The sequence below is a fragment of the Moschus berezovskii genome, chromosome 25 (genome assembly GCF_049115385.1).
Source record: "Moschus berezovskii isolate FMDL1 chromosome 25, NW_MosBer_1.0, whole genome shotgun sequence".
Taxonomy (NCBI): Eukaryota; Metazoa; Chordata; class Mammalia; order Artiodactyla; family Moschidae; genus Moschus; species Moschus berezovskii.
In genome coordinates, this window is record NC_142484.1 from 12,979,710 (window position 1) to 13,004,233 (window position 24,524).

Genomic DNA, 24,524 nt, shown 5'->3' on the forward strand with positions numbered 1-24,524 from the left:
AACTAAAAGACGCTTCCTCCTTGGAAGAAAAGTTATGACCAACCTAGATAGCATATTAAAAAGCAGAGACATTACTTTGCCAACCAAGGTCCATCTAGTCAAGGCTATGGTTTTTCCTGTGATCATGTATGGATGTGAGAGTTGGACTGTGAAGAAAGCTGATCGCCGAAGAATTGATGCTTTTGAATTGTGGTGATGGAGAAGACTCTGGAGAGTCCCTTGGACTGCAAGGAGATCCAACCAGTCCATTCTAAAGGAGATCAATCCTGGGTGTTCATTGGAAGGACTGATGCTGAAGCTGAAACTCCAATACTTTGGCCACCTCATGCGAAGAGTTGACTCACTGGAAAAGACTCTGATGCTGGGAGGGATTGGGAGCAGGAGGAGAAGGGGACGACAGAGAATGAGATGGCTGGATGGCATCACCGACTCGATGGACATGAGTTTGAGTGAACTCCGGGAGTTGGTGATGGACAGGGAGGTCTGGCATGCTGTGATTCATGGGGTCGCAAAGAGTCGGACACGACTGAGCGACTGAACTGAACTGAAAGAAAACTATGCTGTGGAGAAATTTGAAAACCAGCATCTGGAAAGTTTTCCATTAGTAGATAATTCTGCTATCAAAGTGGTGTCTCACCTGAAAGAGCCATTTGTATACTTAAACTCAGGAGTGGAATCGGTAGATAAGATTGGAAATTAAGTATTGTGCTGTTAACAGGCATGGCCAAAGATGATTTCTCCCATCCCAGCCTGTTTTCACAAGGTCTCTCTTTCAGCTTGAAAAAAAAAAAGCTTTATTGAGGTATAATTGACATACAATAAACTGAACATATTAGAAATGTACACTCTGATAAAAGTCTGATACATGTCAGGCTTACACAACCCTGAAACCATCACCACACTCAAGAACTCTTTCAGCTTTGATAGCCATGAGATACAATAACGAAACAAGCAGACTTTAGAACTAGACTTTCTAATTGCTCTGTTGCAAAGTGTTAGGACACGATCTGAAAATAAGAAAGTGTGGCCCAGTGTAACTCCCCACTTCTTAAGCACACAACTATGTCCTTCCAGGGAGGGGAGAGGAGAGAGACTCCACAGGGGAGAAACTAACAAGTATACCTACAGGCGCGTTATTAAGGCCAAGATAGACAGTGGCAATCACGGGGACAGTTCACACGCTTGACATGCTGTGATGAGCACAGCATTTGGCTGTGGTCTTCCTCCCCAGTAACACACAACCCTAGGGTCTAATCATGATAAACCGAAGTGTAACCAATCCTGGTAGAAGAGCATCCGACAGTATGCCTGACCTGACTCCTCAAAGCCATCAAAAAAGAGGAAAGTGTGAGAAAATCTCTACAGTCAAGAGGAGCTTAAAGAGACATGTTTTCCTGAAAGTTTTGCTTTTGTTTTAGGTTCGAAGGATTTGTTAACAAATCAAACCAATTGTTGCACATACAACTTTTTATGGAAGATTGTTTGACCTAATTTCAATATAGTCATTAAAAGAAAAGAAACAATAGAGAAAAGTAACAGCATACACATCACCAAATGGGGCTGACCAAAATCCAGAATTAAGCAGCACTGGGAAGTCCCTTGTTAACAGCAATATGGAGTCCCATTTGGGAAAGCCCCTGGGCAGTGCATCCACCCTTCATCGAGACTTCAAATTGCAGTTTGGGGGGCTCCTGCTTATAATCCCAGGCTGAAAACGGATATTATCATCAGATGGTGTACAAAAAATGCAACTTTACAAAATTGTTTCACAATTTTTGAGAGTCACAAGTATTCTTAGACCTTGGGGGATCGGCGAGAGCTCCAGGAGCTCAAGAATCCCAGGACCCGCTCCCTTTCTTATCTGAAGTGCTGCTTGATTGCTGTGCTTGCAAGTGAGCGGGTACAGGATCTGAGCAGAGTCAGAAGCGAAGTTGCAGGCCTGCTCTCCTGCTTAAGCCTGAACAAGACTTCCTCCATTTTGATTTCCCTAACAAGACACATCTAAAAATGTGATATCCTGGGACAAAGAAAGGACATTGGGTAAAAACTAAAGAAATGTGAATCATGTATGGACTTTAGTTAGAGGAAGAATGAAAACAATCACTTTACTTCCACTGAAACTAGTAACATTTCACTAGACCCGAAAGGCTTTGTTCCTTTAGTAAATAAAATTTGGGGGGAAAATTTCATCTTTTTTATGCTTTCCAAATTTCCATTTATAAGTGCATATATGTAGTTTTTAAATGACTGTCTAAGACACAAATTTAAAAGGTTTTGGAGTGCTGGTAAGGAACAAGGAAACTGTGCATTGCTGGTGGGAATGTAAATAGTGGTGGTGCAACCACTTTGGAATACTGTATGAATATTCCTCAAAAAAGTAAAAATAGAAATACCATTACAAAACGGTTTTATTGATGGAGATTGCGGCTGTAAAGAAAGAGCCACTGCCTTCAGTTCAGTCAGACCCAGGTTAAGTCAGCCGAGAACTTCTGGAGATTGATCAAGAAGCCATGCTCCATCCATTTCAAGGATGCTAGAAAAATGTTTTCTGTTTGGTCAAGTCCTGTCCCCTCCTCTGGATACCTGGACCACGCCCCTCGGGAAGGCACATTGGTGCTGGTTGTAAAGGTCTGCTGGACCCAGTGCCCACAGAGGGCAGGAGAGACGCCATTTCCCCTTGTTCACTGCAGCTAAGAGGGCATGGCGCCAGCTGGCCCTGTTTTGCAAGGACCACTTCACCCTTTGTCCCAGAAAATTACTGCATACCCCACAGACTTTGGCTCTGTGCAGGAGCGTGTGAGCTGATGGCCATGTGTCAGCTGTGAACCGAGGGCGGGACGGGGAAGTCACGGGGCCTTCTGGTTCCTTCTATCTACTCTCAAGGGTCCACTTGTAACAGTCAGGTGAGGCCGTGTGTTCCGTTGGAGGGCCATGTGTTCCCGGGCCTCCCGGAATTTGAGCAACTCATCACGTCTCAACTTCTCTCTTAAATTAGAGCAATCAGCGTCGCGGCAACTGACACCAGAGGTTACTGGGACACCTGGCTGGCTCAGACCTGACTGCCAGGTTCCGATTGTCACTGAGAGCAGACGCGGGAGGCAGGAGTACCTCGCGCCAAAGTCCACAGGAGCTGCGGGCGCCGGAGGCCGCCAGGAGGGGCGGGGCCCCGTTCCCCAGGGCAAGGCTGAGTCACCTGCAGAAACCGGGAGAGCAGCGAGTTTCTCCCAGGACAGCATAGGGGAAGGTCCGCCAGGGAGCGGAGCGGAGCTGGCTCAGATGAGGCTTGCTGCCTTACATACGCTTCTTTCTTTTTTAAATTTACTTACTTATTCCACTGCACTGCGTCTTAGTCACAGCAGGTGCGATCTGGTTCCCTGACCAGGGATTGAACCCAGGCCCCAGCATTGGGAGCACTGGACCACCAGGGAAGTCCACGTTTCCTCTCAAAATTAAAAAACTTAAATCTCCACAGAGCTTATACACATCTAGAGTTCTCCATCATTCCAGGGTGAGGACGACACGGGAGCCTCGTTGCCAGGACATTCAGATCCACCCTTGGCTCCCTCTGCACCGACCCCCTCCGGGTAACGGAACTCACTGCTGTTTCACCAGCGCCCCCCACCCTGCGTCTCTGAGACCCACCGTCAGTAGGGGCATGGGTGATGGACACTGGTGCTAAGAGCTGGCAAGCTGGACGAGCCCTGGCTGACAGGCATTGCGTGTGGGGTGACTCCGGCCCCCGTTTCCCAGGACCAATATCCCCTGGGCAGGGGATGTCATTCCTCACCTCTCTGTTTAAGACAATAGCCCCCTGTGAAGTCCAGACAATAAAATGAGGCAACACATTCAAAGCAGCCGGCAGATGGCAGGCGCTGACCCAAGCGAACCTGGTCTGTTAGATCGGGGAGGAAATCCTAATGAATGCAGACCCACACATCCCAGCTGGTATTGCAGAGGGCCAAATGAAGACACCCTTCAGAACTCGGGAGACACTGGCTTCAAAGAAATGAAGTTTCTATTTCCCCAACTTCCTGGCAGCGAGTTGTGAGGTCAATGCAGGAGGGAGGGGTAGATGGGGACCTGCTGATGGCAACAAAGAACCAGCCGGTTCAACTGGTTTGTCCCAAGGCATTTCCTGGCCAAAGGCTCATAAAACGCACACCTCCTATTCCAGTATCTAAAGAAAATGCATACACCATGTGTGTGCACACACGTACATGGATACACACACACGCAGTGGGATCTCGACAGCACCATGTACGTAAAGCTGCATCACACTCCACTAGGGTGAGGACTGCTGAGATTAGCCCCTGAGTTTACTCACGAGCAGGCGGAAGTTAGAAAGACTTCCACCACAGTGAAAATCACCCCCAGGCACAACACACTGAAAGCAGGTGTTGAGTAAACAAATCTCCTTCAATGAGAAAACAGTGCCTGCTAGTGGCAGGTTATTTAAGAAACTCAGAAATGAAGGCTGCAAACCTTTCTTAAAAATTCAGCCCCAAGCTCTACTCACTGTCGCCAGGATTGAGAAAAGTCTCACGTTAATAAACAATTGTATTTTGCTGCACCAAACCCTTCACTTTCTTTGAGCTAATCATGTAGTTTATTCTTATGTTTGATCAAATGAATGATCACTACACATTTATAGGAATTCAGATGGTAAAGAATCCACCTGCAATACAGGAGACCTGGGTTCCATGCCGGGGTCAGGAAGATCCCCTGAAGAAAGGAACAGCAACCCACTCCAGTATTCTTGCCTGGAGAATTACATGGACAGAGAGGTCTGGTGGGCGACAGTCCATGGGGCCACAAAGAGCTGGACGTGACTGAGCGACTATCACTTTCAAAGGCAGTCAAGAGCTCAAAAGGAAACAGGCATATGGAGAACAGTAAGCGATCCCTTGAAACACTGGAAATAAATCGACCATACGACCCAGAAAGCCCGCTTCTGGGCACACACAGAGAAAACCACCATTTTAAAAGACATATCCCAACACACATTGCAGCACTATTCACAATAGCCAGACGGAAGCAACCTAGATGTTCACTGACGAATTGATAAAGAAATTGGGGTAGATACATACAACGCAGTATTACTCAGACGTAAAAAACAGAACGAATTTGAGTCTTGGTTCTAGTGAGGTGGATGAACCTCAAGCCTGTTACAGAGAGAAGTCAGTCAGATAAATGCAGTTTATGAACGCATACGTGTGGAATCTAGATAAATGTTATTGATGAACCTTTTGCAGGGAAGGAATGGAGACACAGATGTACAGGATGCTTGTGGACACAGTGGGGAGTGAGTCAGTGGGACGAATGAAGGAAGTACCATCAACACACACGATCATGTGTGAAACAGACAGCCAGTGGGAAGTTGCTATATGACACAGGAGCCCAGCCTGCAACTCTGTGATGATCTAGAGGGGTGGATGATCTCGAAGGGAGGGATGTCCTCATAGAAAGACAAATGTTATAAGGACTATTAAGATAAAGCCAGCAGGGAATTCCCAGGCAGTCTGGTGGTTGAGACACTGCAAGGGGCACAGGTTCCGACCTGACAGGGGGACTAAGATCCCACATGCCACCAGGGATCAAACATCCCACATGGAGCGCAGCAAGGAAGAAAGGGGGACAGAGCAATAAGCAAGCAGTTCTTAGGGAATTTAAAAACATAATTACAAAACTCACGAGAAAGGTAAAGATACGCAAAGGAACCACCCAGATTACAGACTCTAAAGAAAAAGAGCAATTAAGAGGTTTAACCAGTTAACAGTTTTATAAATATAAAATACAGTAGAGGAAATCATTATAGAAATAATGAAAGATTATTTCTCTGAGATCAAAAATGTCGCAAGCTTTGAGGTTGAAGGAACTTTTCCTCTTTTTTAATCTTTTAAATGAAAAATGCAATTCAAGCTCAGGAGTCCAGCCTGCTGGACCAATTCCCGCCTCTGCCGAGTGGTCAGTGACCCTCCAGAAAAGGAAGCCACCCACCCTTCAGGGTGGAGGGTTGAAGTCATCACCACGAGTAACGCCAGGCCAATGACACACGGAGTCCTGGTGGAAGTTAAAGTATTTATTGATGTGTTTAAACTCTGTACATTCTCCACAGATCAGATTAAGGAGTTTGTAGGTGAAGTTTATCTGTGCATAGTGGGAAGAGACACGGATGGGTAAAGGGGAGGAAGAAGAAAAAAAAACATCACAGGGAAATAGAAAAAAAGATACACCACAGGTTACCAGAACCTTCTGAATTAAAAAAAAAAAAGGAAAAGAAGCAGCTGTGAGCAGCAACATCAACTACACAAGCATCACAGAGACTCATGTGAATGAAACAAAACCTTTGGAGCTGCCATGGGGTCTACAGGTCATTTCGTGTACAGCTTGGAACATCCACCTTCCACGGAAAAGCACACCTCCTGGGTCCTCCCCGGGCCGCAAGCCGTCTCCTCCACCGTCTTCTCCCAGGGGATGGTGAGGACCAGTGCCTTGGCAGGGAAGGAGGGCCGGGAATTACCCAAAGAGGAAAACTGCACATCTAGACATCACTTGGGAAGGACGTGTGTGGTCAGAAGCTACGGTGAGTCAACGGCAGACAGAGGAAGGTCGCCAGGTCCAACGACAGGCTAATTTCTGTGGAAGAACTGGACTGAGAAGGAACGCAGCAGTGGCCCTGCTCTGCACACACAGGCTCGCTGAGAGATGCTGAAGCGCAAATGCTTGCTCTGAGCACCTCTCGGGTGACAGGACTTGTGTGAAGACACCCTGGTACCCAGCGGTGGGAGCACCAGATCTCCGAGAAAGGGTCCTTCAAAGGCGTTTTCAGAGGGGATGGTGATGTACTTTAAGGACCAAAAATTACAGCTCCTGATTCGGCTTTCTCAGCAACTTTCTGAAAGCCCATTTAAAGGGAATACTGCCTCCTCTTCTTCCTTTTTTTTCTTTTTAAATAAAAACCAGGACGGTGAGCCTTAAAGAGTGGGTTTACACAGTGCAGCTGAGCAAACGGCCTGCGTGTAGCACGTTCAGTCTATCGTTGACAATCAACATTTTCCATTTCAATAGAGAGCATGTGTGAGACGATGCAATAGAAGTGAGATTCCTGATTAATTTAAAAAAAGAAAACTATATCAGTCAAATATCTGCAATAGATCATTTGTTCATTTAAGGTTTATATATCATATATTGTTATATTAACATTTTTTCGCCCATTTAAAAGAATGGAAATTGTGACTCTACAGTAGTACTCTATAGTCTTAATGCTCCAGGAGATCTGAGTGTCGAGGAACTCCTCTGGAAGTCACTGTCGGTCCATCATCCATCCAGACCTCTGGACCTCTGCTGCCCACCCAACCTCCCTCCACTGGCGCTGCGCTCCCCTGCTTAAATCTGCATCTGCTCCAGGTATTTGTAGGTTGGGTTTTCGTAGCCATGGTTCTGCATCTTGCTCAGGTGACGCTCTTCTGGGGTGAGCATCGGGTCGACCTGGAGGAACAAAGATAGCGGTCACTGTGTGAACATAGAAGAACTTGCCAGGGTGTCAGAAGACATGAACTGTGCGATCCCCAGGGACCACGGGGGTGGGCCAGACGGTGAGGACCCAAGAGGAGAAGAAGGAAGAGAAGAGGGTCGGGGGCTTCCCTGGTGGTCCAGTGGTTAAGAATCAGCCTTCAACACGGGGGACACAGGTTTGATCCCTGGTTGGGGAATTAAGATCCCACCTGCCATGGAGCAATGACGCCCACACGATGCAACTACTGAGCCCTCGCGCCCCAACGAGAGCCCTCATGTTGCAAGGACAGATCCCACACACCCCAGTGAAGACCCCAGGTGCTGCAGCTAAGACCCGATGAAGCCAAAGAAATAAAAAAAGAAAACAGGGGGAGGTATAGGCACAGGAGCTGGGATGGAGAGTTCTGTGGCAGAGTCTGGGGAAGGGGCGGCAGGCACCACATCGGGCTGTGAGGGTGGCAAGAGGCCCCTGAAGCCGCCCAAGAAGCAAGCCAAGGAGACGGACGAGGAAGGTAAGGCATTCAAGTATAAACAGAAGGAGGAGCAGAAGACACTCGAAGAACTAAAAAGGAAGGTCACGGGGAAAGAACCCCTGGCCACAGGTGGAATTAAGGAATCTGGCAAACAGTAAGCTGTTCCTTGTGTCCGAGGCAGTCATGAGCCTTAGTTCCCTTCCTGTGCAGACAACCACATTCCCTGCTGTAGCAGCCGCTACACCTCTAGGTAGGATGAAGTACTGTCCTGGAACTTTTTGTACATTTAAAACTTTTTATAAAAAAAATAATAATAATAAAAGAAAAGAGGGTCAGAGAGGCCAGCCTCCTGAAACCTAGAGTCCACGTTGGAGGGAACAGTGAGCTGAATCTACAGCAACTCTCTGCTCTGCCGTGTCTACGAGGGGTGGCCTGGGCGAGGGCGAGCCACGCCAGGAGCATAGCAGCAAGACCGGATGGCCTCAGGTCTCCTCCAGCTCCAGAATCCTACCACCTGATCAGTGTCCAGTGGGAGGCGAAACCAGAAAACTAAGTGCATTTGGACTAATTTTCCCAAGCGCATTCTATCCCTTACCATATTCATTTTCTGTAATGAAGACACCGTGGGCATTCCCACCGCCCACTAAAAACTGTGCTAAGTAAATAGTTCTGAATACAAATGAGCAAAAGATGGGTCAGAAAACAATCTGGTCTGGCTCTTTCTGAATTTCCTGTTGCTTTTTTTCCCCTATAGAAAAAAAACAGTGTTATTCCTCTTGCATATTTTTAAGACTCAGTTCACTCACATGGCCATTGTTACCTGATCTGTCCTAAACCTACCTGGTTTGCTCCTTAGAAAACAAGTCAAAAGAAGCAAACTAATAATAAATAGATATAAAAAAGTTTAAAACATCAGTATTGGCAGTCCGTCATTCTCAAACATCTAACACACCTGAAAAAAGAAAGGGAAACGCTAAGGAAACAATTTGAGAAAACCATTTTCTCAGCATAAAATGCTCTTACGACTTCCTCACATTCACAGTCAAAGCCCAAATTAACGTTAAATGTTGGTGACAGCTCTTGTGAGTGGATCAGCTTAATTCAGCAGGGGCTGACTTCCAAGACGGGAGCCAATAACACAGTGATTAAGCTGATGCTTGGGTCTTGTCCAGCTTGTCGACGGCTCACCTCCACGATGCCATGGCTGATGCTGCCGTACTGCCTCCTCCTCAGCATCACCAGGCTGATGACGATGATGGTGGCGATGGCCACCGCAATGACCAGCAGGCCGATGAGGGCGCTGCTGCTCAGGCTGAAGTCCTCCCGCAGTGGCCCTACAGACTCCTGCAGCAACAGAACAGACAGGCCACAGGGTGTGAGGGACGACAAGCCCGCGGGGGCGCCAGGACCCTGCTGCCCAAGTAACCATCCAGGTGGGGAGGGCCCCCATCCTTTCCCTCCAGGGACAAATCCAGGTTTCCCGCTTTGCAGGCTGATTCTTTACCAGCTGAGCAATAAGAGAAGCCCAAGAATATTGGAGTGGGTAGCCTATCCCTTCTCTAGCAGATCTTCCTGACCCTGTAATCAAACCGGCGTCTCCTGCATTGAAGGTGGATTCTTTAGCAACTGAGCTATCAGGGAGGCCCTTCCTTTCCCTTCATGGGGATGCTAATCTTTCTTATCTGAAAGTACAGGAAAACGGGGGACGAGGGACCTTGATAACTCTAGACAGCAGGTGCTGCTCTGTCTTCCCCCTGAACTGAGAGGGCGGGAAAGAAAACAGCCAAGGCTGACCTGAGACCTGCCATCAGGTTTTGGAGCAAAACACATACCGGTTCTTCCTCGAGGCCTCCGACTCTCTCAGCGTTGAAAATCATTTCCTTCACATCCAGGGTCTCATCAATGACCTGAAACAGTGGGAAAACTGAGTGGGAGGGGAAGTTTGATAACGTAGCAGCGTTATCAATGGTATGTGGAGCAGCGTACAGATAACTACTTCTTTGCTGCTCCACATACCATTTGGTGGAGGGAGACAGACACTGGATGGACACCCAGTCGCCCATCAGTTCTGCCACGTTCACCTAGGTCCACTCACCAAACCCCTGAACAAAGGAGCAGGTGTGGGTGCAGAATTACTGTATAGCAGTTGGCCTTTCAAGGGCTGTCACCTGCCTTTTCCTTTAAGTGACCATTGTGGAGATATTTCAGGACAGCTTATCCAGTAGCCATGTTTAAATACCAAACTCAGTTAAGGATAATCTAGAAGCATTAAGTGATAAAAATGCTAGAAAAACAACAGGAGGTATAAACCTCAGGCAGCTTAAGAACCAAATGTGACGCTATTCCACTTCAAGTTATTAAACCTACTCACTAGAAACAGCCTCTCACATTTGTTCATACCCTCAGTTGCAAATATTATCTTGCACTGTATAGCAAGAAATGAGGTACTGCTGACAGAATTGCTCCGTCTCACACTCAGATGCTGAAGAATGGAGCACACTGCGGGGGCAGTCGGAGCCCGCCCTGTGCTTCCCCGATGGGCACGGACACGTGGGGGGCCTCCGGGGGAGGGTCCAATCGTTCTCGAAGTTAACTCGGACGCGGAGCAGGGAGGAGCGGCTCACCATGTTTTCATCCACTTTCTTCTTGCTGTTGATCACTTTCTCCTCGGCCCCGATCAGTCCTCCGTCCTGCTCTCCCAGCGCGGATCCTGTGTGCAGAGAGCGCAGCTGTCTCCCGAGGTGGGCTGACCTCATGTCCGCCTCACAGAAGCGGCAGACTCCCTCCTGAGGGTCAGGGAGCCCTCAGGGCATGCTCCCACCCCTGGCTCTTGATGCGCTATTTGCTCCCATCCTGGAGGATGCGCTATGCTCCATGGGGATGAGGGACACAGGACCGATGGATGTCACGGGACAGGAAGAGGATGTGGTGCTCACTGTGTGAGCCTTCAGGAGAGAACGCGCTTTGAACTACAAACAGAAACTGGGTCTAGAAGCCTTCCAGCACCGAAAAACCCTCAACCCCTCTGTGATATCACAAAGCACCTACTACCCCCACTTGCTCCTTTGCCATCAGGGCTCTGAATGGAAGATCTGTCACCCCGCATGCCCACCTTGAGCACCACCTTCCTGCTGAAAGGCTCTCCCTTCCCTTGTACCTGCCCATCTGTCCTTCAAGCTGCAGATCTTCTGGGGAGACACTCCCAGGTCATGGTACTTAAAGGTCACTGTGTGTGATGACTGGTTTTGTTCTGTCTCTCAGTACGCCGTAACCCTCCCGGGCCTGGATCAGACCATCACACCCTGAACAAGAAGGAGGCATTCCCCACACAGGGAGAATTCTAACACCAGGCTGGACAGCACCTCTCCATAAACAGAGCAAGAATGTCAACTGTTCTCTTGTCAAGGTCGGACATCGCCTGAGCCAGGGTCACCTGCGCGTGGCACTCCAAATGACAGCGAGAGGAAGAGTGAGGTGCAATTCTCTAGTTTTAGCTCCAAAGCATGTGACTTCTAGCTCTCTTTTGAGTGTCTTAATAATAACAAACACAGTGCTATACAGATGCCTGTGACCTGAACCTTTTACAAATAGATCAACCTGGCAACACACTTGGCATTCTAAGGCGACCATGGCAGGTGAGTCAGATGCCGATATGGGTATCTACAAAGCCCTGCTGTCCATGGGCTGCTAGAGGCCTGGCCATGGCAAAGCTCTCCGGCTCACAGCCAGACTTGGGCTGGACCCAGAGCCTAAAGTCACTACACTTGCAGCTTTTGAACCCCCAGCCAGCTGACACTCCACTCATTAGAATGCAGCCAGAAACCAGGCAGCTTTTCCCCCAAAGCTTTCATTTTAAAAGAGTCTCACACCTTGATTCGAGGGCAAGTTAAAGCAGGGCTGGCTTCTGTAGCCTCAGAACATCAATGAAATAGTAAGGCTGTATTTCAGCACATTGACGGTCATGACCAAGCCCAATCAATTCAAACTGCTCCTCCCACCCCTCTCTCTCATCAGAACTTCAAAGGTCCTAAGGGCGGGATCCTATTTGAAAAACGGGGCACTGAACCAATGGACTTAAAGCCCCACTGCCAGTGCGCAGACTGTCCTAACACTTTTTTTTGGTGGTACAGCCCATATGTTTCTTAAATGCCGACCAAAACCACTTTGGTTATATAGAATGAATCATCAAGCGATGTTAAGAGACCAAAAGTTAACGTTTAAACTATTCCAGTGAGTAGTAGCTGAAGCATAAAGGTGAAAGCCAGTTAGACTTTTAGAAAATTCGTCTTCGTCTAAACACATGCGCTGCTCAGAAGAATGTCCTCCAGGGACGGAGACGAACATCCAGGGGAATAAAACCAAGCTCACACATCCTTGTGTTCTGAAAAACAACACACACACACCACCTCCAATCCTTCAGCCAGGGCAGAGCACACAGCAGTCAATCTGTATGCCCTTGTTCACAGAGACTCTGGAGGCTGGGCCACCCACCCACCCAGAAATGCTGCAGCCACACTGCATTCCATGAAACAGAAGCACCGTGGGCTCGGAAGACTGAGGCAGCCAGGTTCAAATTCTGGCTCCTCTATTTCTTAAGCTCAGGTCTTAACTCATGGAAGTTGAGGCTTCTTTAACTGCCTTATCTAGAAAAGAAAGTTAAGACCCCTACCCTCCAGTATGTGCAGTGGGTTACACAAGATCAAGGTTGCAAGGATGAAGCCCGTGCCCACACGCAGTTAACTCTGTCTGAAAACTGGACACTTATTACTTCAGGAGTTCCACTTGTCTGAACCTGTTTCATCCATCAGCTTCTACTATCTCCTAAGGGATGCTACATCTCAGGGACATGAGACAGCTGGAAACAAAGGCAGCTGGGCACGGACAAAAAGCAAGGAACACAGCTAAGAAGAAAGGAAGAAGATGAAGTGGGAGTGGCAGAGAAAGAGGGAAAATAAATGACTCTCCACCTGACCACAAGTGTGTTTTTACTTATGCCAGCAATCGGCAACCAACCCGTCTAAACTGGACATACTTTTAAAGTCCACCCAGATTAAAAGGGTTTATGAAGAATCGACTTTGGTTGCTCGGTATTCAGGTGCAGGAGATCTGGCTGCACCGGCTCCCCTCACAGCCACGTCAGAAGGGATGAGGTGGAAGAAGTTAATGACGGCATGAAGCAGAGCATGAAACTTCTGGGCACATGAAGGGAATGAACGCCTTAGAGGCAACGTCTATGACAAACCAACCTTTCTTCACGGGGCGGTACAACTCCGGCTGAGAGTCTAGCAGAAAGGAAAGCAACAAAAACAAAACAGCACAAGAGGAGATTAAGGAAACAAAATGCCTTCTTTCAAAATTCCTACCTTAGACCTTCTCTGTAACATAAACAAAAAGCATGCTTCCTTACAGAAGGGGCCTGCGCTTCCCCATAAGCAAACAGCATCGTGAGAGCTACAGCAAGACTGGAGGGGAGGGGAAAAAGGCAGGCAGTCTTGGGTCTCTCGGGAGAGCTTCTGGGAGATTTCTAAATCATTTAGCTTAGCCCCAAGTTACCTTTCTGAGAAAGTAACAGAAACACAAGTTAGTCCTGGCCATGGTTTTCCAAGGAGACAAGGTCCTAGTTCACAAATATCTAAGAGGCCCCCACCAGGCCCCCACCCCTGTGAAGCAGGGGCCCTTGCAGCCCTGTGGGTGGGGGTCTGTGAGGGCATGGCTGGGGAGTGAGGCAGCGCCTCTTTGTCCTCTCCTTCCTTGGATTCTCTTGTAGTATCAGAGGCTCAGCTGTTCTCAGTCAGCACCTCTGAGACAGTTAGTTTAGAAGGCAGACACTTGTGTTGGGGTCTGGAGGCTGAACTGGATGCCCTCTTTCTCGGGCCTCCGTGGTGGCATCACTGGATCTGAGCCCAGGACTCAGGACTTGACGCAACTCAGGCTCCAGTCCTTCCTTCCCACCTATGTGACTCTAGGCAGACACTGACCCTCTTTAAACCCTGGATACCCAAACAGGAACACTTCCAGTCCCTTCCTGAGAGCGTTATTTTGGGGAAGACAATATACAGGAAAGCATCCACACACAGAGGCTGGAGTGTGTGGAGGCCCGGACAGCGGTGGCCACTGTTTTTATCATCACCACCATCAGCCGCGACAGCAGCAGGCAAATAAATGGAAGCTGACTGCACACCCTGGCCTCAGGGCCTGGGATCAGCAGCCTGTTTATTTCTGGTACAGACTCAAGGCTCTGAGAGCACACTGCAGACCTGGGAACCGGCAGGGAGCCTCCCATCGCCTGAGGAAAAGGCAAGGACAGCCTAGGACACCAAAGTGCTATTTAAGCTGCAAAGGGGCCTCACACGCTGGAGGCATCTGGTGGACCCGGACAAACAGGGCTTTAGGCTTTGGTCTATACAAGGGAGAAACACCACAAACTTCCAAGGTTCTGAAGGCGCCCCACTCGGAAGGTGCTTGGCAGACCCCATCCCCTGGCCTGCCCGAGCCGCATGGGGAACACAGCCCCCCGTCACCCCCACCCCTCCCTTCATCCGATTTCCATTTTCTAACCGCGTCCCTCCCTGCCCGTGGTCCCACTGCTGGGCTGGCCTGCTGCGCACACGCACCTTCGTTCTCAGGCAGGGATGGGAAGGGATGGAGGGAGTGGAACGGTGGGATCTCGTCGCTTTCCTCCGAGCTCACCCGCACGTCCACGGGGGTTTCTGAGAAGGAGGAGCTGAACTGGTCCATGTCGGCTCGCTGTTCTTGAAGCAGTTCATCTGACAAAGACAGACGCCCAGGAGCCACATTTTCAGAAGGATACTGTTTCCTGGCACGGGACAGCCTGAACGGGACTAATCTGGTCGGATGCGAGCTCTGCTTAAAGGGGAGTCTCACCAGTCACAATTCAGGCCACAACCTGTTCCTCTCACCTTAGCGTGCGCCTCTGACTCTGTAGATTGCAGAACCCCAGCACTGGGAACCCCAGGGCTCCTTCCTGAGCACCCCCTCTCCTCTAGCATGACACAGCTGTAAATACCATCCATGGATCACAACCCCCACATCTGCGTCTTGCAACTACAGCCCGGAGATCTGGCTCATCCACCTGACAGCCGACCATGTACTGTCCAAGGGCAGTTTCCCTTTTAACAAGTGCAGACCATGCTGTACCTCGGCACTAGTTGGCCCCACCACCCACTCAGCTGCTCACAATGAGAACCAGGGTATATCCAGTGCTTTCTTCCCCTCACTCCCTGCTCCACTCATCCTATCAGCACATCCTGTTCACCCTTCCTCTGAAAGGCACCCTTCAAGACCACCCACCCCTCCAGCTGATCCCATTCCTGTCTCGGGGCACTCAGCCAGCCCCTCTCCCCTGGATTTTTACAACTGCTTTCTGGTGACTTCCAATTTTCATCAACCCTTGACACAGCAACCTGGTAAATTTTAAAAAATTCACATTTTTTTAAAAAAGCATAATCCAGATATAGTTCCCTTCCGTCGCTCAGTCATGTCCGACTCTTTGCGACCCCGTGGACTGTAGCCTACCAGGCTTCTCCGTCCGTGGGATTCTCCAGGCAAGAATACTGGAGTGGGTTACCGTTTCCTTCTCCAGGGGATCTTCCCGACCCAGGGATCGAACCCGGGTCTCCCGCATTGGAGGCAGACACTTTAACCTCTGAGCCACCAGGGAAGCCCCAGATATAGTTACTTGCTAGTTTAAAACCCTTGAGAGACTTTCTGTTATCCCAGAATAAAATCGAAACTCCTTGATTTTGCTAAAATCTCTCAACTTCAGGCTCTGCAGTCGTCACTTCCTGTGCTTGGTGTTTTCCTGGTGGGGGTCTCTGCAGGGAGGGCTCCTCCTCATCACTCGACCACCCACCTCCCTCCACCTGCCCCTGTCCCCAGGCAGCCAGACCACCAGGCATCTCCTGGCCCACCCTTCCACCTCCAGCACAGGACACACACCCCCACGGACACTCATCTTCCTGTCCGTTCTCTCCTCCTACACTGTGAGATTTCGGAGGTCTGTCTACTGGGGCACATTCTACTCTGTGACACACAGTAGACAGGACAAACGTTTGTTGAATAAATGAAGGGGAAGACCAGAAGAGGGAGAGGAAGTGAGAATGGTGTGAACAGGTGCCTTGAAATATACCAGCAATTACAGAGGGGAGGGTAAGAGGACGTGCACCCAGTCCCTTGCAATTTCACACCCTAGATCTCTCTTCCGGTAACAAGAGTCAAGGTCAGTGAAACTCAAGGCTCTGTGGCTGCCAGCCCAGGACTTGACCACGTGAGCCTGTGCACACTAACGCCCAGCCTCCTTTCTCTAATCTGGCACGGTCTGACCTTGACGCCCACAGCTGGCACCCACCGATTTCCTCTTGGATCTCTTGGGCCACATACGGGACTTTGTAGAGCAGGGAGAGGCTCTGGTTCCGCCGTTCTTCAATCACATGGAGATGTGTCATCACCTGTGAGTACGAGGTGAGGGAGAGGCTTTGTCACCAGAACAGTCGGGCCTGCCGGACACCCACATGCTCTACAAAGGCTGGTGTTCTCCAGCAAAGCAGTTGGTTAGAGGGGCAGTAGGACTGCCCTCCCCCCATATTCACTGACCACTGCGGTGCAAGAACGTGTGGTATTGACTCTCAGTGACTTAAGGATTCATCCAAACAGAGTGCTCCAAGTTAAGGGAAACTTCAAAAAATGTCATTACCTGACAGCATTGTTAAAAAAAAAAAACCAAAAAACAAAAAAAAACACCCTAATCTGCACAATGTCAGACACTCAGGAAGGTTTTTCTAAGTGAAAGAGGAAACCAGTTGGTCAGTTTTTACCACTGGCCAGACTAGATGAAGTAACGAAAGAACGAAATCACTGGTTAAAAAGTAGATTTGCTGGGTGGGACCATTAATGGAATTTGCTTAGTGAAGCAGCTGCTTGAAATGATTATCACTGTGAGCAAGAGAACAGGTGATTCCTGTTTAACTAAACGGGGATTCACTGGTGGCTCAGGTGGTAAAGAATCTGCCTGCCATGCAGGAGACAGGTTCGATCCCTGGGTCAGGAAAATCCCCCTAGAGCAGGAAATGGCAACCCACTCCAGTATTCTTGCCTGGGAAATCCCATGGACAGAGGAGCCTGGTAGGCTAGAGTCCATGGGGTACAAAGAGTCAGACATGACTCAGTGACTTAACACTTTCACTTTAACTAAACAAGCTATGCCTCCAAAACTTCACACTGAGGTATAAACAAACCTGATTTAACGGGTGATAAGAAAGACACAGCTACCATGTCTTCCATGCTCATTTCTTTTCTGAATGCAAAAGTTCCAAAGTAGTTCATCCAAAAAAGGAGGAAAAAAAAGTCATTAAAGTGGTCCCTGAATTTCAGAGCTTTTTATGGTGGAACTGGAGAAGGAAATGGCAGCCCACTCCAGTACTCTTGGAAAATCTCATGGACAGAGGAGCCTGGTAGGCTACAGTTCACGGGGTCATCAAGAGTCAGACATGACTGAGCGACTTCACTATGGTGCAAATAAGATTTGGGCTACCTCCGCCCCCACGACAGTGAGTGTGAGGTAGGTGGCAAAGACCAGAAAAGGGCCTCAAGAAGACTAATCCCACCAGTTACACCTGCAGCCACCAACCTGTTCCTCAAGAGGGCGCTCTGAGCCAAAGGATTAATTATGTGGGCTTGAAGCCATTAACGTGAAGGGTCAAAATGAAAACAGAAGTTAAATGGAAAGAGGCTTTTATTGTAGACTGATGTCTCTCTGACCTTTAAAAGCAAGGATGAAGGCAATTTAATTTTACACTTGCCATTCTTTCAATCAAGTAAATTGATGGGAAAGCACCAGAGTTGAGTTGAGTGCCTTAGAGAAAAAAATGCAAATAGAAAGGGAACCATCAGCTGCCTGGTCTGGGCTCAGCAGTGGAGACACTGTCGCAGTCGGAGGATGGTTTCCACGAAGACGAGACCAACCGCAGGCCGGGACGCTGGGCATCAGGGTTTCTGGAGGACTCCCTGGAGCTGCAGAGTGAGGGGGCGGCAGCCCATCACCTCCGCCTCAAAGCGAAGTTCACATGATCTCAGAGGCTCAGCGCGTTCGGGGTTTTTCTAGAGTTTACATAACACGACAGGGAACAGGCAAAGGCTGGTGTAATCTGGGGGCTGAGCTGCCCTAGAATTAAGGGCTTTGAGCAGACGGTAAACAGCACACAGCAGAGATGCTCTAAGAAGATGCTCCGCCTCCCGGGGCCCTCACTTGTGTGGCACCAGCCCCTGGCGCGAAAGTTTATTGACCACACTGACCGAGGTCTCATCTGTCCTGATACTCTCTCTGTAAAATACTTCACAATAGTCTAGTTTTCTTAAAAAAAAAAAAAAGAAAACAATGTGATTACACTAAAAAAAAAAAAAAAATCTAGAAGACCTGAAAAATTCTAACCTCTTGTCAGGATGCAAGCTTCCCCCACCTGAGCTTTCTGGAAGCTGCCCAAGGTCTGCTGGTCTTTCCTCCTCCTCTCCTACTCCGTCCACCTTCAAACGCAGCCTCAACTCCAGGCCCAGCAGAGGCCCCGGGTCCCCAAGTCCTTCCCACTCTTTAGGAACCTGATTTCTTTCACTGGCTGAACACTCAGCTGCCAGGGTGGGCTCGTATGTTAAAGGACAATTCTTCTCCATCTTTCCGTTCAGTCGCTCAGTCGTGTCCGACTCTTTGCGACCCATGGACTGTAGCCTACCAGGCTTCTCCGTCCATGGGATTCTCCAGGCAAGAATACTGGAGTGGGTTACCATTTCCTTCTCCAGGGGATCTTCCCGACCCAGGGATCGAACCCAGGTCTCCTGCATTGGAGGCAGACGCTTTAACCTCTGAGCCACCAGGGAAGCCCATCTTTACAGCTCACATAAACTAACGCCACACAACTGTGAGCTGCTCAAGGGCACACAAGGATTCAACGGTGCAGTCAGATACTGGAGCAGAACCAGGCAGCCAATGGGGCTGGAGGGGAACCACCCAGGGCCTCTGGGAAGTTCCCCCAGAACCAGGCAGCCAATGGGGCTGAAGGGGAACCACCCAGGGCCTCTGGGAAGTTCCCCCACAGTCACAAGACCCAAGCAACAGGAGGCGGGAGGGGACGGGTCCCCAGCCTGTGCATGCCATGTCCCCATGGCCTGCAGAGCACTGGATTTAGAATACGGAAAGCAGTAGAGGAAGACCACTTATATCATTTCAGGGCCCTCTATGAAAACTAACAGGCGAACTGTTTTAAAGGTCTTGTAGGCAAGTTCATTTCTATGAACACAAGGGTAAAAGTCAAGTTCATATACAGACAAAACCAGAATGAGAAAGCAGGTCCAGAAACAACCCACTTTCAACCTACAGACAAGTGCACAGACTGGCGGGATTCAGCAGGGGACAAGACGAGGGACCCAACAGCATCCAAACTACGAAACTGTACAAGAGGGTCCAGTGTTCAAGATGTGCTTGATATAGAGTCGGCCAAATATTCGTTCAGGTTTTTGTCCCATCATATGGAAAAACCCAAATGAACTTTCTGGACAACTCAATATTTGCCTCGAAAGAGATTTTAAAATGTTAACTCTGGTTATTCCCTTAACCAGTAATAAACTGAAAGAAATTGACTTATCTCGTCAACACAACTATCCATTTCTAAACTTCCAGAAACAATTTAAATAGAACACACTTCATATTAAAAAGTATGGGATACATATGTTTAAATTAGTACCTTTGCAAAACTCAGCTCTTGTACCTACTTTCTCTGGAAATAAAAGGCCATTCTCCGAGGACTAATTACAAGCAGCGATGGCCAGCGCAGTCTCCCCACCGGCTGCCGTACCTGGGACCTCATCTGGGCCGCCTTCTCGGGGTCGACAGCCAGCACGTGCTGGTAGTGACGGAGGGTGTGGAGGCGGTCTTTGTTCTCAGCGCGGACGTAGCGCCGCAAGGCCTGCAGGATGCGATGGGGCTGCAAGACAGAACGGGAGTTTTCGCATCCAGAGACTATAGAACTGAAAACAGGCAGGAAAATCAAGCTTTAAGAACTCACTGAGAATGTCAACCTCAGCAAGGCACAGGAATGAAACCTGTGCTTTTAAAAGCTTTCAGTTACCAAGTAATAAGAAGCTACCTTTCTAAGTAAGGTACCAAAAGCTAAGTTCCACAGTTACAGAGGCTCCTCTACAGACAGTATTTCCCTGAACCTCTAGCCCACTGCCTCTTCTGGCCCAATCTATGCTGTTTCCTGAGCTCAGCATCTGATGCTGAAAATACTCAGGACAGACCTCACTTGCTTAAGCAGGATACAGACAAACACCCTGTCCCCCCAGAGCAAGGGAAGTCAGAGCTGAGGGATCAAGTCTAACAGCACTGGCAGAAAAGAGCTGTGATATAAACTTGCTCATCGTCTGATTTAAAATAGAATTGGTTCAAAAGTCTTCATCCATGGGAGGCGTGTTTTTATTCTTTGGAAGTAAGGCTACTATAAAAATGCAAAAGTTGGGGAACTACCGACTAGCACCCTGAGGTTCTGCTTTTCCAGGGGAAGCTGTGTCTGCACCGCCGGCAGCCAGAGCCGGAAGGGGTCCCACACAGGCCACCCTGGGCTTCAGGGCTGGGCGTGCTCACCCTCGGAGGGTCGGACTGCAGGGCTGCCAGGTAGTTCTCCAGCGCCACCCGGCGGCGGTCGTTGAGCATGGCCTCTACACGCGCCAGGTGTGTCTCCACCAGCTGCTGCTTCTCACTGGCTGCCTCCTTCTCTAGCGCCTTCACCATGGCCTGGAAGTGCTGAAAAGAAAGAAACGAAGCACATGGGATCCATGCACCTGCGGGTGTGCACACATACGGGGGAGGACCCCATTCTGCCTCTCTGTGCCCAGTGCCCCTGCAAGAGGCACAGACTCGGGGGGAGCAGGGTCTGAGGGTTCTTAGATGTGACCTTGAACATCGTAGGGGTTGAGGGCACCAATCCTCCTTGGTCAAAGATCCCGTGTAACTAACTTACAATTGGCCCTCCCTATGTGCAGTCCTGCATCCACGGATTCAGTCAATCATGGATGGAGCATTGCTGTGATGTCTACCACTGAAAACATCCACGTGTAGGGGGGGATCCTCTGTTCAAGGGCTGACTGTACTTCTCCATCTAACCAGAGCACATAAATCTGGGTGTCATGCAGGCTCCTCAGCACCTCTAGGGACGGAAATCCCAGCAGGCAGAGCCCAGGCCTGGCCTCTCCAAGTGCACTGCGAGAAATGGAAGGCTGTCCTTCCCACACTGTAACGAGGCACCCCCAAACCACAGACCGACGGAGGACAGGCTGCGACACACAGTCCAGCCCCAGGGCAGGCGATGCTGACCACTCACACCACAGGGTGAAGGGCAGGCTCCCTGCAGGGCCAGGACAGGAGCTGAGACCCCCGACAAAGAGTGCACTGGCTATGCATGAAGGGACACTCGTGGGTTTTCTAGGTTACTGGTGAAAAAGCAAAGGTGATTCAACATCACAAGCAGAGAGACTCTGGCAAAACATAAACACAAACTGACTTAAACAGCAACCAGTTTCATGAGTCCCATATTGGTCCTGTCAATTCCTGTCTATGCCCTCCCTCTAGTCAAGGGGCAGGCAGCTGCTGAGGTTCTAAGATTACATTCTTACATCCAAAGTTAGAGATGAACTGGTATCAGAGAGCTCTATTTTCTGCCTTTGACTTTAATTAAGTCTGCCAAAGGGGAAAAAAAAAAAAGTATTCACTACTGCAGAAAACAAGGCACAGCCTAAGAAGGACGATGCCCGAGGACTTGCCAGGAGAGGAGAATAAACACAGCTGAGCAGAGGTTACTTCTGGGCATGAAAGGTGTGTGTGCTCTGCCCTGGGCTTTGGTTTCCCCCCACAGCAGGTGAGCAACTCCAGAGAACACCACTGGGAGGGAAAACAAAGCAGGCCAGCGAAAACCTCGTGACGTGAGCTCTCAACCCAAAGCGGGTGTCAACGTCTACCTCGTGGGGAGTCTGGCTCCGACCATATCCTGAAGGGTCTGCCGGGTGCCCCGCCCTGGAGGACACGTCTCACCTGAATGAGAGTCTGCCTCTCGGCTTTGGGGAGGTTCTTCGCTTGAAGTTCAGCCTCTTCCCATTCCTTCTTCACCTGGAACAAAGGTCAAAGCCACTGTGACCAGATAATCTCTGGAACAATGGTCCCATTTTCTAAAAATACTGCGGGGCCCTGAACATGATGTGGGAAGGCACACAAGGAGCGCGCGGCCCACGTGCCCATGAGCTCAAGGTCCGTCCCAGGGCGGCTGCCTCAGAAGGAGCTGGCGTCGGTGTCCCCCGGGGGAGCCCCATGTCATGGCTGCCTCGCCCACAACCTTGGGTGCGTCATTTGCCAGACTCTGTGCCTCCGTCTCCTCACAAGAAAGGGGAGGAGGGCTAACACCTGCTTCTCAGAACAGTTCCAGGTTTCTCCCAGAATACAAGCCAGCACAGGTGACATGAGGCTGCTACCCAGACCTGGCGAAACAGCCCCTTTTCAATTTTCTTTTAACCCTTCTGAGTAAGTCGAGGAGAAAGCTGCACTTGCGTGGTGCTCCTGTTGCTCTGACACCTACAACTCCTTTAAGGAAAAGAAACCCAGAGATTCAGACCTTCAGCAGGCAACAGAATCTAGCCGGAATGTTCTAACACTGCTTTCATCTAATATACATTAGCATCGTTACCATCTTCTAATGATACTAGCTTTCTACTTACAATATTGACATTGAGTTCCCTTCTTCAAAAATAAAAACCTTTAAAAAACAAGCAGAACGCAATGTTGACAGGAAGTGCCCCCTGGCAGAGTGGAACCGTAAAGCACCTGGACGGGTGACTCCACCATCACGGAGCTGGGGGAGGGCGGGCACCGGTCCTGTCCAGGGGACAGCCTCGCTCACACTCACACGCCTCACCTGAGGAGTGGTGTCCCTTTGCTTCAACTACGAAGCCCTGACACCACAAAGGTAAGGGGCTGAGGTTTACCCTGTCCATCCGGTTGCGGTGGCGGATTTCCAGCTGCTCCTTGGCCTTCTGGAAGCGCGCGTGCTCATTGTCGTCTGCAGACGTCTCGAAATACACATCGACGTCATTGGTTGGCAGAGGAGTTGGGGGAACTGAAACAGAACAACCGGACGGTTCTCTCTGGGGCCTGGCCCGATGCTGAAGCTGCATGGTGCTTGGGGACGAAGCCCAGCTGGAGGGACCGGTGTGTCTGGCACCACCTCGGGGCAGGGGGTGCGCCCATCTGGCGGGACTTCGCCCTGTCTTCCTTACCCAAAATCCAGCCGCCAGGCCCATCTGTACCTCCTGTACCTTCATAACCAGCGAGGTACCTACTTGGAACTTCAGGGGCAGAGAAGGGAACACTTCTTACCCTCCCTCAGTTCTTGAAACCTTAAAACCTAAAACTAACTACCCGACCGACCCTTCCGGTCGCTGAGGGCATCTGATCAGAGATAGGGCTGGCGGCAGACGTGCAAAGGCACTGCAGGGCTCGGGCTGCCTTTTCTCCAGCTGTTTTTAGGTCACAGCTCACGCTGGCCCACTGATTCAACTGTACGTTCTCTGCTCACAGACTGGGCAGAGAAAGTCCAAACGCCCCAGGCTGCCTCTGCTTGGTTTTCAGTCCCACTGGAGGACCCTCAGCCCAGGCCCACAGCAGGGACAACACGTCTGACAAGGACTCGCTGTGAAAGTGAAGACACTCAGGGCTTTCCCATCCATGACACTTGAGGGCCTCACCCGGCCCCTACCCAGAGAACAGCCCATTAGAACAAACACTCCGCACGCCTAGTCCAAGTTCCTGAGTTCCTGGTGGCCCCGGGCAGGCGAGTGTCTGCATTTCAAAGGAGCTTATCCGCATCCAGGAGGTTGAGGTGACAGGTTTACTTAGCCTCTTAAGAAATACCTGTGGAGACGCTGAACACATCACTCACTGGGGATTTCCCAGGGCAGGGAGGAATGTCAGGCAGCCTGCTCACACAACTTGTTCTGTTGGTCACACTCGAGAGCCACGTGGACAGCAAAAGCCAAATTTCAACGAATTTCGATTCGGAGACAAACTCACCCGATTTCCAGAACCGTGTAACTTTAACACAACATGAGAGCAACTGGCTAACGGACAAGTATGAGCACAAGCCAGCCAGCCACTCCACGTCCTTCTGTCTGGGCATCTCTCATTCACCCCCTTACTGAGTTTTAAACCTAAAAGCTACAGCTCAAAGTCTTGTCAAGAATATTTGGTTCCTACATTAAGCTTAAATAGGGTCTCAACAGCCAATTTGCAGACTGTCACTAAGTCAGAATCTATATAGATTGCTTCAGAAACCATGTTTCCCATGACACTCAGGAGAATTTCTAAATGAAGTCCATCCGTGCCAACAAGCACGTTGCTCAGTGATATAGGCCCGCAGCTTAAAGGCTTATGTGTTGGAGACAGAGCCTTTGGTTCATATCACTGGGCCGGATAAAGATAATATAAGC

General features: G+C 49.7%; 1 protein-coding gene and 1 pseudogene across 4 annotated transcripts in view; one reads left to right on the top strand and one right to left on the bottom strand.

Annotated features, from left to right (window-relative positions):
- Positions 1-6,064: 6,064 nt before the first annotated feature.
- APLP2 (amyloid beta precursor like protein 2) overlaps positions 6,065-24,524 on the bottom strand; it is a 64,535-nt gene continuing 46,075 nt past the window's right edge. For 2 of the 4 annotated variants that reach the window (XM_055415863.2, XM_055415860.2), the window contains 11 exons: positions 23,025-23,155; positions 22,081-22,155; positions 20,638-20,796; positions 19,850-19,978; positions 16,357-16,456; positions 14,603-14,755; positions 13,235-13,270; positions 10,613-10,698; positions 9,821-9,895; positions 9,177-9,332; positions 6,065-7,488 (listed from right to left, as the gene is read on the bottom strand). In XM_055415863.2, coding sequence (XP_055271838.2) covers positions 7,387-7,488; positions 9,177-9,332; positions 9,821-9,895; positions 10,613-10,698; positions 13,235-13,270; positions 14,603-14,755; positions 16,357-16,456; positions 19,850-19,978; positions 20,638-20,796; positions 22,081-22,155; positions 23,025-23,155 — 1,202 coding nt within the window. In that variant the 3' untranslated portion in view covers positions 6,065-7,386. The remainder of the gene's footprint in view (positions 7,489-9,176; positions 9,333-9,820; positions 9,896-10,612; positions 10,699-13,234; positions 13,271-14,602; positions 14,756-16,356; positions 16,457-19,849; positions 19,979-20,637; positions 20,797-22,080; positions 22,156-23,024; positions 23,156-24,524) is intronic. The other 2 variants (XM_055415864.2, XM_055415862.2) reach the window with 1 other exon arrangement.
- On the top strand, positions 7,910-8,146 carry LOC148773863 (translation machinery-associated protein 7 pseudogene; annotated as a pseudogene).